Source organism: Meriones unguiculatus, chromosome 7, assembly GCF_030254825.1.
Source record: "Meriones unguiculatus strain TT.TT164.6M chromosome 7, Bangor_MerUng_6.1, whole genome shotgun sequence".
In the NCBI taxonomy this organism is placed as follows: domain Eukaryota; kingdom Metazoa; phylum Chordata; class Mammalia; order Rodentia; family Muridae; genus Meriones; species Meriones unguiculatus.
The window spans coordinates 1,376,868-1,391,859 of record NC_083355.1 but is presented as its reverse complement, the minus strand read 5'-3'; the positions used below and the strand labels follow the sequence as shown (position 1 = coordinate 1,391,859).

At 45.2% G+C, this 14,992-nt stretch overlaps 1 protein-coding gene across 2 annotated transcripts in view; it reads left to right on the top strand.

Annotated features, from left to right (window-relative positions):
- The first annotated feature begins 1,307 nt into the window (after positions 1 to 1,307).
- The window catches only part of Tbcd (tubulin folding cofactor D), a 163,518-nt gene continuing 149,833 nt past the window's right edge, over positions 1,308 to 14,992 (top strand). The window contains exons 1-6 of one of the 2 annotated variants that reach the window (XM_021654200.2): positions 1,308 to 1,587; positions 2,877 to 2,927; positions 5,145 to 5,242; positions 6,216 to 6,317; positions 7,216 to 7,362; positions 7,741 to 7,796. In XM_021654200.2, the coding sequence (XP_021509875.1) occupies positions 1,377 to 1,587; positions 2,877 to 2,927; positions 5,145 to 5,242; positions 6,216 to 6,317; positions 7,216 to 7,362; positions 7,741 to 7,796 (665 nt within the window). In that variant the 5' untranslated portion in view covers positions 1,308 to 1,376. Of the gene's footprint in view, positions 1,588 to 1,640; positions 1,932 to 2,876; positions 2,928 to 5,144; positions 5,243 to 6,215; positions 6,318 to 7,215; positions 7,363 to 7,740; positions 7,797 to 14,992 lie in introns of those variants that run through there. The other variant, XM_021654203.2, reaches the window with a different exon arrangement.

Genomic DNA, 14,992 nt, shown 5'->3' with positions numbered 1-14,992 from the left:
CCCCTGAATGGGCTAAATTTGTCGGCCTCCAACAAATTCGTCAAGAGGCTAGGAGGCTGCAACAGTGAGGCAGGTTTGAGAGAGCCTAGCACCACCTCTTCACTCTTCCCAACAAGCTCCCGCCACAGCAGCTGGGGTCCTGGGTACCACAGCTGAGTAGGAAAGGAAGGCCCATGCTCCCGTGGCTCCGGACATTTACCTGTAATCACCTCCAGACCCTCTGGAGTGCCTCACTTTTGTTTTATTTTTCAGACATTATCTGGTGTGTTCATGCACTCAAATATGTGTGTATAGGTTAGAGTACAGCCCTTGGTTCTCTTTTTCCGCCACGTGTGGACCAAATTTGTTGATACCCTACAACATATCTGTGAAGACTGCTCTGGTACGGATTTAGCCAATAGAAATTCTTTATTAGTCAGCCAGTGACCACACTGGGTGTTCGGGATCTCAGCATGACCCTGAACCTTTCTCAGAGTCAGATTTTAAGCACAAAAACCATGTTCTGGTAACATACTTCAGTTAACAACATCTGGCCAGAAGCAGAACTACAGAAGCCAAAAGCAAGGTTAGTACATTCAGAGACTTTTCCAGACCTACGGACTTTGAAGGAGCTTGTTTTCAGTATGTCTGCCGGGGGCTGTCTACATGCTAAATTTTGCGGCCTGAACGGCACTTTAATCTTGGAGTCAGTGGTGCGAAGGTCTGGGGCCCTCTTACACACTCAGATCCCGAGGCTTAGGGCAGGAGGCTTTGCTTAAGCTGTCTCAGCGCTCCAGCACTCCGCTTTCCTGGGACGCCTGTTCTGAGGTGAACACAGGCCCAGCAGTGTGCAGTCCACACCCCTTTGCAAGGACTGCGCCGGGTGGCCAGGAAGGTTCACCCTGGAACAACACCCCTCACCCCACCAGACTGCCTCCTGCTTCTCAGTCCTCGCCAACCCTACGCCCCACACTCAGGATCCACCCTCTTATGCGCACAGACAGCTCTCTTCCATTGTGGCCCTTTCTACCAGCTCAGTTTTCTACGCTGTCCACGCCAGCTCAAAACATCAGAGTTTCCGCCCCACTCTCCAGCCCAGTGCTTTCCTTAACTGTCCACACGCTCCCCAGGCAGTCTCTGCTGCCCTAATCCGTTCCTCGCCCGCTGCAAGGCTCAGAGCAGCCTCAGGCTGCACCTCTGCCCGCCTCCGCCCATTTCCTGCAGAACACCCGAGGCTTCGTTTCCCCGGCGACGCCCTCCACTGACGAGCGCGTTCTTCGCGGCCGAGCCGACTTCGCGCGAGCTGTTTTGTCCGCTGGCGCGCGCCGTAGCCGGGGTCGAAGGTCTCCGGGCGGAGCTGGCGGCTCTCGTGCGGCGCCTCTCTCCCGGTTGCCGGTATGGTTCAGGAGGAGGCTGCTGTCGGGATGGTCCTGAGCGAGGAGCCGGCTGCGAGCGCCGCGGAGGAGGACGTGGAGGATGACGCGCTGGTCCGCGGCGCCGCCCTGGAGGCGTTCGGCGAGAGTGCGGAGACCCGCGCGCTGCTCAGCAGCCTGCCGGCGGTGCACGGCGAGCGCGCAGCCCGGGAGGTGGCGGAGGAGCGCTTCCGCGGTGCGGCGGGCCCCGGGTTGCTTTCCTGCCCGCCGGCTCACCTGGGACCGCTCGAGGATAGGCAGGGCACGAGCGGGGTTGCTGAGAACCAATGCCACCTCCCGCGCTCGTGGCAGGCGAAGGGGAGCCTGGCCTGGGGGCTGTGCGCCTGCGGGGTCCGCTCTGAGGCCGTGACTCTGCAGTCACAGCGCCGGACCTCGGTTCCGGGCGGGGCAGGAGAATGGACAGTGCCGTTAGGTTTCTTTAGTAGTTCTAATTCCCCACGTTTAGGTAGGCCTTTACAGTCGTTTGTAATGGTTTTTGTCAACTTGACAAACGTAGACCCACCTCGGAAGAAAGCTCAAGTGAGTAATTGCCACCATCAGGTTGGCTTGTAGGCGACGTCTTTGCAGTATTCTCTTAATTACTGATTGATGAGGGACAGCCCAGCCCACTGTGGGCGGTACCATCCCTGGTCCTGTGGGTCTGGGCTGTTTAAGAAAGATAGCTGAACTTGAGCCTGGGGAGCAAGTAAGCAGGCAACACTCCTCCAAAGTTCCTGCTTCTGCTGCTTAAATTCATTCTTTCACTTTCCTCACTGATGGGCTGTGAAAGCCAAATAAACCCTTTCTTCCTCAGGTTGGTTTTGGTCAGTTTTGTCACAGCAACAGAACAACCGGGACAGTGTCCAAATGAGCCCTTTGATAATTATTTTGTACTTGAGCAAAATCATTGTTATGGATTCTTTAGCTAAAAAAATTCTCTCCACAGTGTTTTTTGGTTTGGAGTGATGGGGCTGTAGTTTTGGAGAAAAACTGGGTGGTGGGTTTAGTTGAGGGACTCTGAAGTGACAGGTGAGAATTGCAGAGGCAGAGAATCATTAGGTTGGGTAGAAACATTAATTTGCTGGTCTGGTTGGAAAGCAGGTGGCCAGGGTTAGGGAGATTGTAGTTCATTGGCTTTGAAGATTGCTGGAATGGAAGGGCATCATGCTTGCTTAGAGGTACGCATTGAAGACGTGGAGGGGTGGAGAGAGGCGAAAGGGGTGGGAAAGAAAATCAGTTGGTGTCAGAAGATGTGTGAGAAGAGGATCCAAGAGGAGGGTACACTGAGCAGGAGGTGTGGTCGCACTGGTGCTCAGGAACCTGGCAGGTGTTGTACAGCTGTGTAGCATCTGCCAGCAAGAAGTCAGGTGTGTCCCTGGGCACTGCAAGGGCTAGGAAGAGGGAGCGGTCCCATTAAAGTTACTGAGAGGCAACAGAAGAGTTTCTAAGGCTCACCTGATTTCACTTTCATTATTTTTCTTTTAGTAATTATGGACAAATACCAGGAGCAGCCCCACCTCTTGGACCCACACCTTGGTAAGCATAGAATCTGGTGATTTTGATGGTTCAATATTAGATGATTGTGAAGGTCCTACCAGAGGAAGTTGTCAGATGAAGTGTCCCTGGAGCAGTGTCTGTTTTTTTTTTTTTTTTTTTTTTTTTTGTCTTCCATTTGTTTTTATGGACTAGTGATAATGGTGAATTGCTGGAAGTTCAGATATCAATCTAGATTGTGTGCACATGTGTGTAAGCTTGTAAGCTACTTTCTGCTTATTGCTGTTTAAAGAACACATCTTTTCTCCTTATGAGTGTTTAGTCTGTTATTTGTGAATGGTAATTGTAAAGCAGTGTCATGTGCTTTACAGTGGTCCCATTTTTACCTCCACAGCAGCTGATGAGGTTGTCTGTCATCTCCATTCTGTAGATAGAGACACTGAGGCTCGGATTTTAGTATCAGGAGAGTGTTGTACCTGCTAGCCTCTGAGCCAGACAGCCACCATCTGTGGAGTTCAGCTGTGCACACTTGCAGAAGATTGTCCCAGCTGGGCTTGTTTTCTGTTTACATCCCCTCATATGGAGGCAGGAAGGATCATAAGACTATCACCTGAGTACCCATGGCTCTTTACCACCTGTTTTAGGCAACTCTGCCCAAATTGCAGGTGGGTCTTGGGGCGAGCCTTAGTTCTCAGCCTGTGGGTTTGCGACCCCCCCTTGGGGTCACATGTCAAATATCCTGCATATCAGATATTTATTTTACGACTCATAACAGTAGTTAAGTTACAGTTATGAAGTAGCAATGAAATAACTTTATGGTTTGGAGTCACCGCAACATGAGGAACTATATTAAAGGATCACAGTAGAGACCCATTGTTCTCTACTTTGACTCTACATTACCTTTGTCCCTTTGTCTCTGGGATTAAAGGTAGAGGGCCATTGTTCATTCTGTCTGTCTGTCTGTCTAATCTATGTAATCTACAGGCCCTAGAGTATATAGGCCAGCTCTCCAGCCCTGAAATGCCATTTTAAGTCTGTATTCAGTACTCATATTTACCAGCTTTGGATTTTAGACCTGTTTCCTTTGTCCCTGTACATGCTTTTTTTTTTCCTGCAACATTTGTTTTCCTTAGTTGCTTTATCATATATTTTGTCTAGCATCACGCCTATTTATTTTTACTATTTTATAGTTACTCATTAATGCAGATGAACGTCATCGTTGTTTTTTTCACTCTTCAGACCTGGCAGAGCTCCTTGGAGCTTTGTTCAATACACAGATTCATATGGAGGAGATGTTTTTATGAGATTCTGATGGACCTATTATGAATAATACTGCTTTAAACTTGCATGTACCATCTTTGGGTGGACATGTTTTTGTTTTTCTTAGGTGACTGTCTTTAAGGGTAGAATTTCTGGGTTGTATAGGAAACGTGTGTCACGCTGTGCTATAAAAGTTGAGTCATTATGCATCCTCCGAACAATGTCTGACATCCCTCTACTTTATAGTCTCTCTAGTCGGTCTTTGATTGTGTGGGCAAGCAGTCTCAGCCCACTGTGCTCTTACTCTGCACTAGTCAGGTTCAAATTGTAATCGTTTTTATTAAGAGCAATGACAGCACATGGTCTGTTTTGTTGGATTTTCCACATGTGTTTGAATGAAAGTTGTGTTACAGAAAACAAACAAGAACCCTAATCAAACAAAAGGAAATAAAAAATGAGGAACTGTAATTTTTGTGTATGTATTCTTTAAAATACATCCTTCATAAAGCAAAGAGTGGCCCCACCCCATAGTGACCACTAGGTCTTCAGGACCACTTCATGGTGCCCTCGGAAGACTTGCAGGACACAGATGAGGGTGTGCTTGGTGATGTGTAAGGGGCTGTTTTGGGCATTGGGTTGGCCGGGGGCCAGTAGGATAGTCAGTAGAGAAAGGCTGGAGCTCTTGTATTACATGGCTGTCATGCAACAGCCTTGCTGAACTCTCTTCTCGTCTCTGTGCTCTGTCTTGCTTTAACTTCTCCCTGTACTGGGCTTTGAAGGAGAAGGTTGTAGCGTGCATGACCCTCTGCCTCCTCTCTTTCCTATCTGCATTAGTTCAACCTAGACTATTGGTAAATCAGATCAGTTTAAACAGGCATCGTCTGTAAAACACAGGATCAGATACCAACTTTAGGTATTTTCCCTGTATTTTAAAAATGGGAGTATGTGTTAAAATGCGTAGTTTTCTTTCAGAGATGGCTTTTATCTGTTTTTCCCTAGAGTGGATGATGAACTCATTGGTGGACCTAGTACAGGAGGAGACATCACAGCCTGCCCTCACACATCTGGCTTTTAAATTTCTTTATGTCATCACCAAGGTAACATTTGTGTAGCACTGTAGAGTGGACAGATACTTTTCTCATCTAATTGCTCTAGAAGTAACCTTAAGACTTATTTCTTGGGGAACACACCTTGTGGGTTTTCATCCCCTTTTTAGTCTGTGTTGGGTCTCAGGTCTTAGTGTTCTCAGGGTCCTTTAGTTTTAAGGAAAAAGCAGAAAACCTTGATAGAGATAGAAGTGCTGCCTTTTTTGTTTTGAGACGGGCTCACTATGTAGCTCTGACTGTCCTAGAACTCGTTCTGTAGACCAGGCTGGCCTCAAACTCAAGAGACCCGCCTGCCTCTGCCTCCTGGGGTTAAAGTTCTGGGGTTAAAGGCATGCGTCACCACCTTACAGCAGTAGGAGTGCTTCTGTAGCTATAGTGTGTGTAGAGTGGGGACGAATTTACTCTGAACCTTACACCACCCCTCTGAGGAAGAAGGTCTGGGGCTGATGGTCTGCTTTTTCTGCAAGGTCCCTAGTGATGCCATCTGCTGGCCCCAGACTTAGAGATGAGGGAATGGCTGGGAGTCATCTCTGTGTGAAGTTTGTGAGTCTCAGGGAGCGTGTTTTAGCGTTGTTACCGTGTAGCAGGGTGAGGTCTTTGGCTGTTGATAGAATGCTGCATGTTTTATAGAAGAGTTACTGGGCCATTTGATATTCATAGGGACTTCGTTTTCATAAGTGTTAGAGAGTAAGCTCTGAACATGGTAGAGGCAGAAGCTTTTGGTTTGTAGCATACTTACATCTGATGCACAGTATGACTTGTCAGCCAAATTGGGACAGAACATATTTATTGAATAAAGATGTCTTTCTTGCCCCTTTGGTTTTGCTGAGTTGTGGCACAACAGTGTGACAGAATCTCCTCAGCCATTGAAGGCATAGACTGTGGTTGTTGATGGTGGTTTTGCTGCTCTGTTTTCTGATTGTGGTTTATATTGTGTATGTTCTAATGTCTTTTTATTTGGCAGGTCCGTGGATATAAAGTCTTTCTGCGTCTGTTTCCTCACGAAGTGGCTGATGTTCAGCGTGTGTTAGACATGTTCACAGGTCAGAACCCTAAAGACCACGAGGTGAGCCATCCCCAGCCCTTCCTGCTGGCGCCACTGCCACTGCAGCTCAAATTCTTTGGTTTTTATCTTAGGCTGTTTTTAAAAATTCCTTCTGCTGCTTTATCGTCTGCACACGCTGCTTTAAGTTATTCTCCTTTAGAATCTACCTTTTAGAAAGCAAAGAGCATGGCTTTTAATTCAGTGTAATTGTGCTAGGTCACCATCGTCGTCCATGGTGCCCTGGGAAGGCTCACGGGGCATTAGCTGTGCTGATTGTGATAGTGGGCTTGGAGATGTCTCAGGGCCTGTGGTAGGCATTGGGTTGGTGGGAAGGCCACCAGGGTGGTCAGTAGAGTGTGGTTGGATTTATCTCTCTCTCTCTTTTTAATTAGTAATTGGGATAGGTTCTTGTTATGTAGCCCAGACTAACCTGGAACTTACTATGTGGTATAGGCTGGTTTTGAACTTGATCCTCAGCCTCCTGAATGTTGGGATTATATGTGAGTGAATGCTTGGCAGCTTTCCTCTTTTTTTTTTTTTTTTTTTAAAGATTTATTTATTATGTATGCAGTATTCTGCCTGTATATATGGCTGCAGGCCGGAAGAGGGCACCAGATCTTATTATAGATGGTTGTTAGCCATTATGTGGTTGCTGGGAATTGAACTCAGGACCTCTGGAAGAGCAACCCTTGCTCTTAACCACTGAGCCATATCTCTAGCCCCCCCCCACCTTTTAATTTTTTGAGATCATGTTTTACTGTGTAGCCCTGGCTGGCCTGGAACTTGTTATGTGACTTGGGCTGGCTTGGAGCAATTTAACTGCCTTGCCTTTGTGGTTTGAGGAACCAGGGTATACACCATCAGACTCGGTAGCTCTGTCTGTTCTTGGAATCGTCCTGACTGTGATTTAACTCCTTAGACATGGGAAACGCGCTACATGCTTTTATTGTGGCTCTCTGTGACCTGCTTGATCCCTTTTGATTTGTCGCGCCTTGATGGGAACCTTTCCACTCAACCTGGAGAAACTCGAATCCCCATAATGGACCGTATTCTGCAGATAGCAGAGGTAACTATGATCACATGCTCTTAACAGTGAGTTTGTGCTTGTTCGTACTTAGGTTGTCTCGACGTGAGTGTTTAGTTGGATAAACTTTTGGTGTGTGCATTTATATTTAACTGAAATAACTGCTTTCAGTGATACCTCACTTTGAAACTGGGGTCTATGTAGAGGCCAGATGAACTATTCCAGCAAATCTCATTTCTTTACAGATAATGCAGACATTTATTAAGCATAATCATGATATATAAGGAGTTTTAGGGGCAATGGTTAGAGAAACGACTCATTTTACGTTAATTTTGAATATTGTGTAAATACCCCATAATTGTAGGAAGTCTAGAAAATAAAGCTAAGAATACTAAGTTGAAACGTGTCACATTCTTGCAGTCTTACTTGGTGGTCAGTGACAAGGCTCGAGATGCAGCCGCTGTCCTTGTGTCCAGGTAAGTCTGAGCTGTACGTGGCTGTTGACCGAGACGTGACTGTACGTTCTCAGTCTGTCTGTCTCACACACTTACATGTTTGGTGTGTGTCTGCGTGTCTGTTCTCGGATGAAGTCTCTCTAAGATCTTTATCCGGCATAACCCGGGTGCCCTCCCTGAGGGAGCAGATAGCTCTGGGTGGTCGTAGAGAACGTCAGAATCCGAAGTGCTCACCCTTGTGCTGCCTTGGCTTGTAGAGCGACTGGCACTCGTTTGTGACCCTCAGAGGGGGCTCTTGCTCAGTGTAGGGCTTGTGGGATTCCTTAATGTGCATTTGGGGCTTGGCTTGCCTGGTGCTGGTTTCGGGTTTAGAAGGAAACCTGCTAGGCCCTTGAAGAGAGGTACGCTTAGCGCAAGGGCAGCTGGGATTCCCCGTGAGGCAGCAGCAGTTGTGAGTTTGAGAGTCGCCTCAGAAGCAGTTGATGCTGGGGCTCAGAGACCATGGACACGCATGGATGCGGTTTGGGAATACAGTCCTCAGACAGGATTATGCTGTAGTTCGCCGGGTGAAATCCTGGGCTCTGAAAAAATCTTACAGATATTCTGTGTAGCTAAAAATACAAGCAGGAAATGGATTATCTGGGAATAAGGTGATCAGCACAGCCTGCTTGTTATGCTCAGTGAAGGCTGACTAAACCCGTGAAATCTGCAATGTTAGGATCCTTTAAACATGCTGTTCCTGGAAGGTTTCAGACGCTGGATTTATTCCCTACACCTTTCCCTAACTCCTCCCAAACCATCCTCTCCTCCTGCTGTTGTGTGACACTGTTGGGGAGACCTGAACAAATGTCTGCTCGCTCCAGACAGGGAATTAGGAATGGCAGATAAAAGTACAGATGCCCAACTTGGGCAATGAGGGAGTTTTATTGCGATTATAAGTATGGGTGATGGGCTGGAGAGATGGCTCAGAGGTTAAGAGCACTGGCTGCTCTTCCAGAGGTCCTGAGTTCAATTCCCGGCACCCACATGGTGGCTCACAACCATCTACAATGAGGTCTAGTGCCCTCTTCTGGTGTGCAGGTGTACATGCAAAACAACATTGTATACATAATAAATAAGTAAATTAAAAAAAAAAAAAAGTAATGGTGAGGGTTCCTCACAGGAGCAGAATGACCTGGTGAAAGCCTCCTCAGGAAAGCCCACTCCAGCATGGTTGACTGCTGAGGAGAACTGCGCAGCTGCAGGCAGCTCCGATCAGTCGTCCTTGCTCACGTGTGTGCGTGGGAAGGCTGCAGGACGTTTTTGTATAGGTTGTCACAGCCACCTTTCTTTAGAACGGCATGCTGCTCTACTTCCTTTCTAACATTCTGTGTCCTTTTTTGCATTAGATTTAATCCTTTTTCTTAAAAAGAATTTTTTTTTGTTGTTCAATTTGTTGTATTTTATATGTATAGGGCTTTACATGCATCTGTGTTCTTATATCATGTGTTTACATTGCTTGTGGAGGTCAGAAGAGTGTTAATCCCATGGAGCTAGAGTTACAGATGGTTGTAATCCACCATGTAGGTTCTGGAAATGAAGCCCTAGGTCCTCTTTCGGAAGAACAGTCAGTGCTCTTAACCTCTGAGCCATTTCTCCAGCACCAGTATTCTGTGTCTTGATATATATACACATATACATACTATAGACATATTTTATATATATAGTATATATATAATTTTATCTGTGAGGAAATGGAGATGCAAAACCTGCCATTCTATACTTTGTATTCCTTTTTGTTCTCTTAAACAACAACAACAAAAAACTGTGGATTTCAATGTTGCTCATACATTCGTAGGTATAGGGTAGTCCACACCCTTAAAGAGGACTGGTTTTCCCTCTTTTGGAAGCCATCAGCTGTCTATAGCTCCTCAGTTAGGTGTTGATGCTCATGAGCTGCCTCCCCTTCATGGTGTAATGTTGACTGGCTTGATTTGTGCAGGTGAGTTCAAGAGAGGAATGGTCTGTCGTCTCCAGAAGACGCACTGTGTGTGTTACAGGCATCCCGTCTGTGACTGAGCACTCCATTGATGCTTTTCCGCATTTTGATCAGTTGTGAGTTTCTGTATTAATCACTGTCATTGCACAGAGAAACTTGTGTGGTAAGGTTGAGCACTGTACTAATCTCTGGGCAGAGGTAATGAATTTAGAGGACAGTATGAGAGTGTGTCCATTTAGCAGGGTCCCATGAGCTTCCTGGCCATGAGTTCTTGACCATATTTACAGTCCAGGCATGTGTTTCCTCTTGTGGAAATTAGGAAATTAGGCAGTAAGTGCAGCCAGCAAGCAGTTGGTTACACCTGTAATTCATGTGGCTATTGTGCCTATGGGCACATCTTGCTGTTCAGGTCAGTGTTGTAGTTCACAGGGTTCAAGGCTGGGTACAATTGTTGATGACTCCTGCACCAATCCCCAGAAACCTTCATGCTGAGGGTGAGTTGTACTGGCTGTGGGCTTAAGGCCAAGTATTTAGAAGGCAGTTTGATTTCTACGGTTTTTTTTTTTTTTTTTTTTTTTTTTTTTTTTTTTTTCAAAATAGTGCTAGTAGCGCCTGTGCTTTCCCAAGCCATGGGTTATTGACATGAGTTCCTTTTTGTGGAGTGGGCCTTAAATTCATGTAGAAAGCTGTTGGTTATACCTGTACTAGTCAAGCCTTTGGTACACCAATGGTTCTACACCAGGCCAATCACTGTAGCACTCTGACAGCTGGCCAGCAAGGAGGAAGCTGCCAGGTCAGTATGGTTTGCTTTCCTATGTCCTGTGATTAAAGTGTGTGGTGTCCTTAGCAGTACAGTCCTACTGTCACATTACATTGAGGATCTACAAGCAGTGGCAGTAGCCTGTATTGTTTGGTGGGGTCTCTGGGACCCTTCCTGTCATTGTCAGGATATTGTAGCAGAGCTATTTAGACAGTAACATACAGAAAAAAGCAGGAACTCTGTTACAGAAAGATAAGGAGGTCTGGTATATGATGACGCACAGATTTAGTTTGAGCACCTAGAAGGCAGAGGCAGATGAATCTTTGAGTTTAAGGCCAGCCTGATTCATACAGTGAGTTCTATGCTAACCCAAGCTACACTGTTAAACTTGGTCATGAAAAACAAAACAACACCAAAAAGACAAGGAGGATAGAGTTTTACTCCTTATATTTTCTCATAAATTGTATGTTATTTTTACGTGTGTGGGTATTTGGCCTGCATGTGTGTCTGTGCAGTATGTGCATGCAGTGCCCTCGGAGGCCAGAAGAGGACAGTGGATCCGTTGGGACCGGAGTTACAAATGCTCATCGGTCACCACGTGGGTGCTGGACATTGAACCCCGATCTTCCGCAAGAACAGCCAGTGCTCTTGACCACTGAGCCCACGCTTCAGCTTCCAGCTTTACTCCTGGTGGCATCAGCTTGAAAGGAGCAGCTACTGTTCTCTGCTTATGTTTACTGGCCGTGCAGGGTTTATGCTTATGCCCCTGCAGTGCTGGGCTTACGAGGGTGAAGCAGGACAGTCACATGAGCTTTGGAGGTCATTGTCGGCTATTAATGCCCTCTCTAAAGAAAAAAAAAGTACCAGAGAAAAAAGCAGGTGTATTTCATACTTTATGAAGAGATGGGAACAGAAAATTAGAAAAGTCCTACATAGGAACTGTAGTGACACATTCTGTCTTTCTGTCTTTTTCATGCTGTAGTTAGACTGAACACAGGTGGCAGTCTCACAAGGCAGCATCCTGCTTTTCTGTTGGTTTTCATAACATCTGTTGACTCTGTGCATGCGTGTGTCAGGCCTGTGATTGCCTGTGTCACCTCTGTCATTAGGAGAGCATGACAAAAGCCCATTTTGAAATCTAGGTTGTTTTCTGTGGATAGACCTAAGAGGTGGAAATCTTGGGCTCCAGCGTTCTGCTGTGCAGTGCCTCTCTTGAGCCCTGGGGGTGCTAGCCAGCCTGGAGAATACCCTGGTCTGAGCTGGACCAAGTATGTCTTCTTTATTGAAACTATTCGGTTGGTTTGTGTCAGCGATATTTGCGTTGCTGGGACCAACGTTGAGAAAACCTCACTGCAGAGACGAGAGTGAGTAGCTCAAGCCATGGTGGCAGGAGCAAGCGCTGGGGGGGCTGTTTACGTGCAGTGCGCAGCAGAGAGCACCCAGAGCCCAGCTATGACGCCTCAGGGCTGCTCCTCTGCTCTCAGTGACCCCAGATGCTCTACGGCCTTTCCCTTGTGCCGTCAGCTGGGGAACAAGCGCGCGGAATGTCAGTGTGAGAGACATTTTAGATTCAAACCATGAAGATAACCAGTTGCTCAGGTTTCCCCGCTTTCTCTTGTTCTAAGCGCCATAGGCTGTTTTTGCGAATTTGGATATTTTCGCTCCATCTTTTAGTTAATTTGAATAAGGTTTTATTGACCTATTGATTTTTCTCAAAGAACCAACTCTTTGTTTCATTGATTCTTTGTCGTATTCTCTTTGTCATTTCTGTTTTATTGATTTTAGCCCTGAGTTTGAATATTTCTCGCCATCTACTCTTTTTGGGTGTGATTTCTTCTTTTTGTTCTAGAGTTTTCAGGTGTGCTATTAAGTTGCTAGACTGAGATCTTTCCATCTTAAAGTTCGATTTATCTGTCTATCTGTCTGTCTATCTATCTATCTATCTATCTATCTATCTATCTATCATGTAGGTGCTTCGTGTTATAAACTTGTCTCTTAGAACTGCTTTTATTGTGTCTCCTAAGTTTGGGTGTGCTGTGTATTTATTTTCATTGTATTCTAGAACCTTTCTTTCTGGCTTGACCCCTTTTTCCTTCAGCAGAGAGTTCTGTTTCCACTAGTTTTGAAACAGTTGTTGTTTCTGTTTGTTGGTGCCCAGCTTTAAGCAGTTATGGTCTGATAGGGTGCAGGAAGTTACTCCAGTTTTCTTGTATCTGTTGAGACTTGCTTTGTGTCTGCAATATATAGTCAGTTTTGGAGAAAGTTCCAGGAGGTGTAGAGAAGGAGGAAATACAGGGCCAAGCATCTCAGTGTGAGGGAAGGTCATCCCAACAGTTTGGGTGAAATGTCTTAGTATCCTTTAGGTCCATTTGGTGTATAAAGACTGCTGGCTCCAGCATTTCTGTGGTTAGTTTTTGTCTGGATGACTTCTCTTTGGTGAGAGTGCTGGATTGATAGCTTCTGCCAATATGTGATTCAAGTTGTAATAGTTTCTTTATAAATGTGGGTGCCCCTGTGTTTGGGGGATCGATGTTAAGAATTGAAATGTCATCTTGGATTTTTTTCCTTTGACTGTTGTGTCCTTCGCTATCTCTTCTGTTTTGTTTTGGGAGTCTATGTTAGATACTGAAATGGACGCACCCGCTGGGTATGGTGGCACAGCCCTTAGTCCCAGAACTTAGGAAGCAGAGGCAGGCGGATCTCTGAATCGGAGGCCAGCCTAATCTACAGAGTGAGTTTCAGGTCAGCCAGGGATACACAGAGAAACCTTGTCTCAGCACACACACATGCATGCACGCACAAAACAAACAAAATAATCTAAAAAACCAAATCCTCCAAAATGGCAATAGCAGGGTGCTTTATAGGTTCATTTGCTTGGAATATCTTTGGAATATCTTCTTACCCTGAGGAAATATCTTTCTTAGATTTTGAGCTATGTTTCTTGGATACAGCAGGAGGATGGATCCTGTTTTTGCTTCTATTCTGTTAGTTTGTGTCTTTTTATTGGGGAATTTAGACCATTGCTACTGAGATAGACCAGTGACTAGTGATTGTTAACTTGTTATTTTGTTGGTGTGGGTGTGTGCACATGTGCGTGGGTGCTTGTCTGCTTCCCTTTTGTTTTGCTGGTCTAAGATTTTATTCCCTGTGTTTTCATTGTTGTAGTTAATCTCTTAAGGTTGGAATTTTCCTGCTAGCACCTTATGTAAGGCAGGATTTGAAGATAAATATTGCTTAAATTTAACTTTATCGTGTAATATCTTATTTCTCCATCTATGGTGGTTGAAAATTTTGCTGCGTGTAGTAGTTTGGGTTGGCATCTGTGGTCTCAGAGTCTGCAGCACATCTGTCCAGGACGTTCTGGCTTTTAGAGTCTCCATGGAGAAGTCAGGGGTAATTCTGACAAGTCTGCCTTTAAATGTTACTTAGTCTTTTTTCTTGAAGGCTTTGATATTCGCTCTTATGGTTAGTGTTGTGATTATTATGTGTTTAGAGGACTTCCTTTTCTGGTTCAATCTATTTTGGTGTTCTGTGTGCTTCTTGTACCTTTCATAGGCGTCTCCTTCCTGAGGTTAGGAAAGTTTTCTTCTATGGTTTTGTTGAAAAAATTTTCTGGGCCTTTGAGCTGGATTTCTTCTTCTTCTATTCCTATTATTACTAGATTTCGTCTTTTCGTAGTGTCCCAGATTTCCTGGATGTTTTGTGCCAGGAGTTTTTAGATGTAACATTTTCTTTGGTGTATTTATATCTTCTATCATATCTTCTATGCTTAAGATTCTCTCTTCCATCTCTTGTATTCTGTTGGTGAAGCTTCCTTTCTGTAGTTCCTGTTTGACTTCCTAAAATTTTCATTTCCAGAATTTTCTCAAAATTTTTTAATGATTTTTTGAGACAGGGTTTGTGTAGCCCTGGCTCTCCTGAGATTAGCTCTGTAGACCAGGCTGGTCTCAAACTCACAGAGGTCTGCCTGCCTCTGCCTCCCTAGTGCTAGGATTAATGGTGTGTCTCACCACTGCCTGGCTTGTCTTTTTTTTTTTTTTTTTTTTAATTTAATTTTTATTTTTAGGTCTTGAAGAGTTTTATTTATTTCCTTCCACTGTCTGTTACTGTTTTCCTGGGTTTTGTCACGGGATTGATTTATTTCCTTTTTAAGTACCTCTATTTTCTTTACACATGTTGTTTTAAGGTCTTTTTCTTGTGCTTCAGCTATGTTGGAATATTCGGGGCCAGCTGTGGTAGGGTTGTTGGGCTCCAGTGGAGATGTATTGTCTTGGATGTTATGATAGGGTTTTTATGATGGCATCCAGGCATCTGGGAATGCAGTGATCATAGGTCAAGATGCTTGATTATATCTGGTTTTGTCATTGTTGGGTGGGTGTTTTGTTTGTTTCTGTTTCTACTTTTAGATTTTAGTGGAGTGTGATGGCTGTGTGTTGCCTGCTAGAAAATTTTCTATGGACCTGTGTGGTACTTGGAATA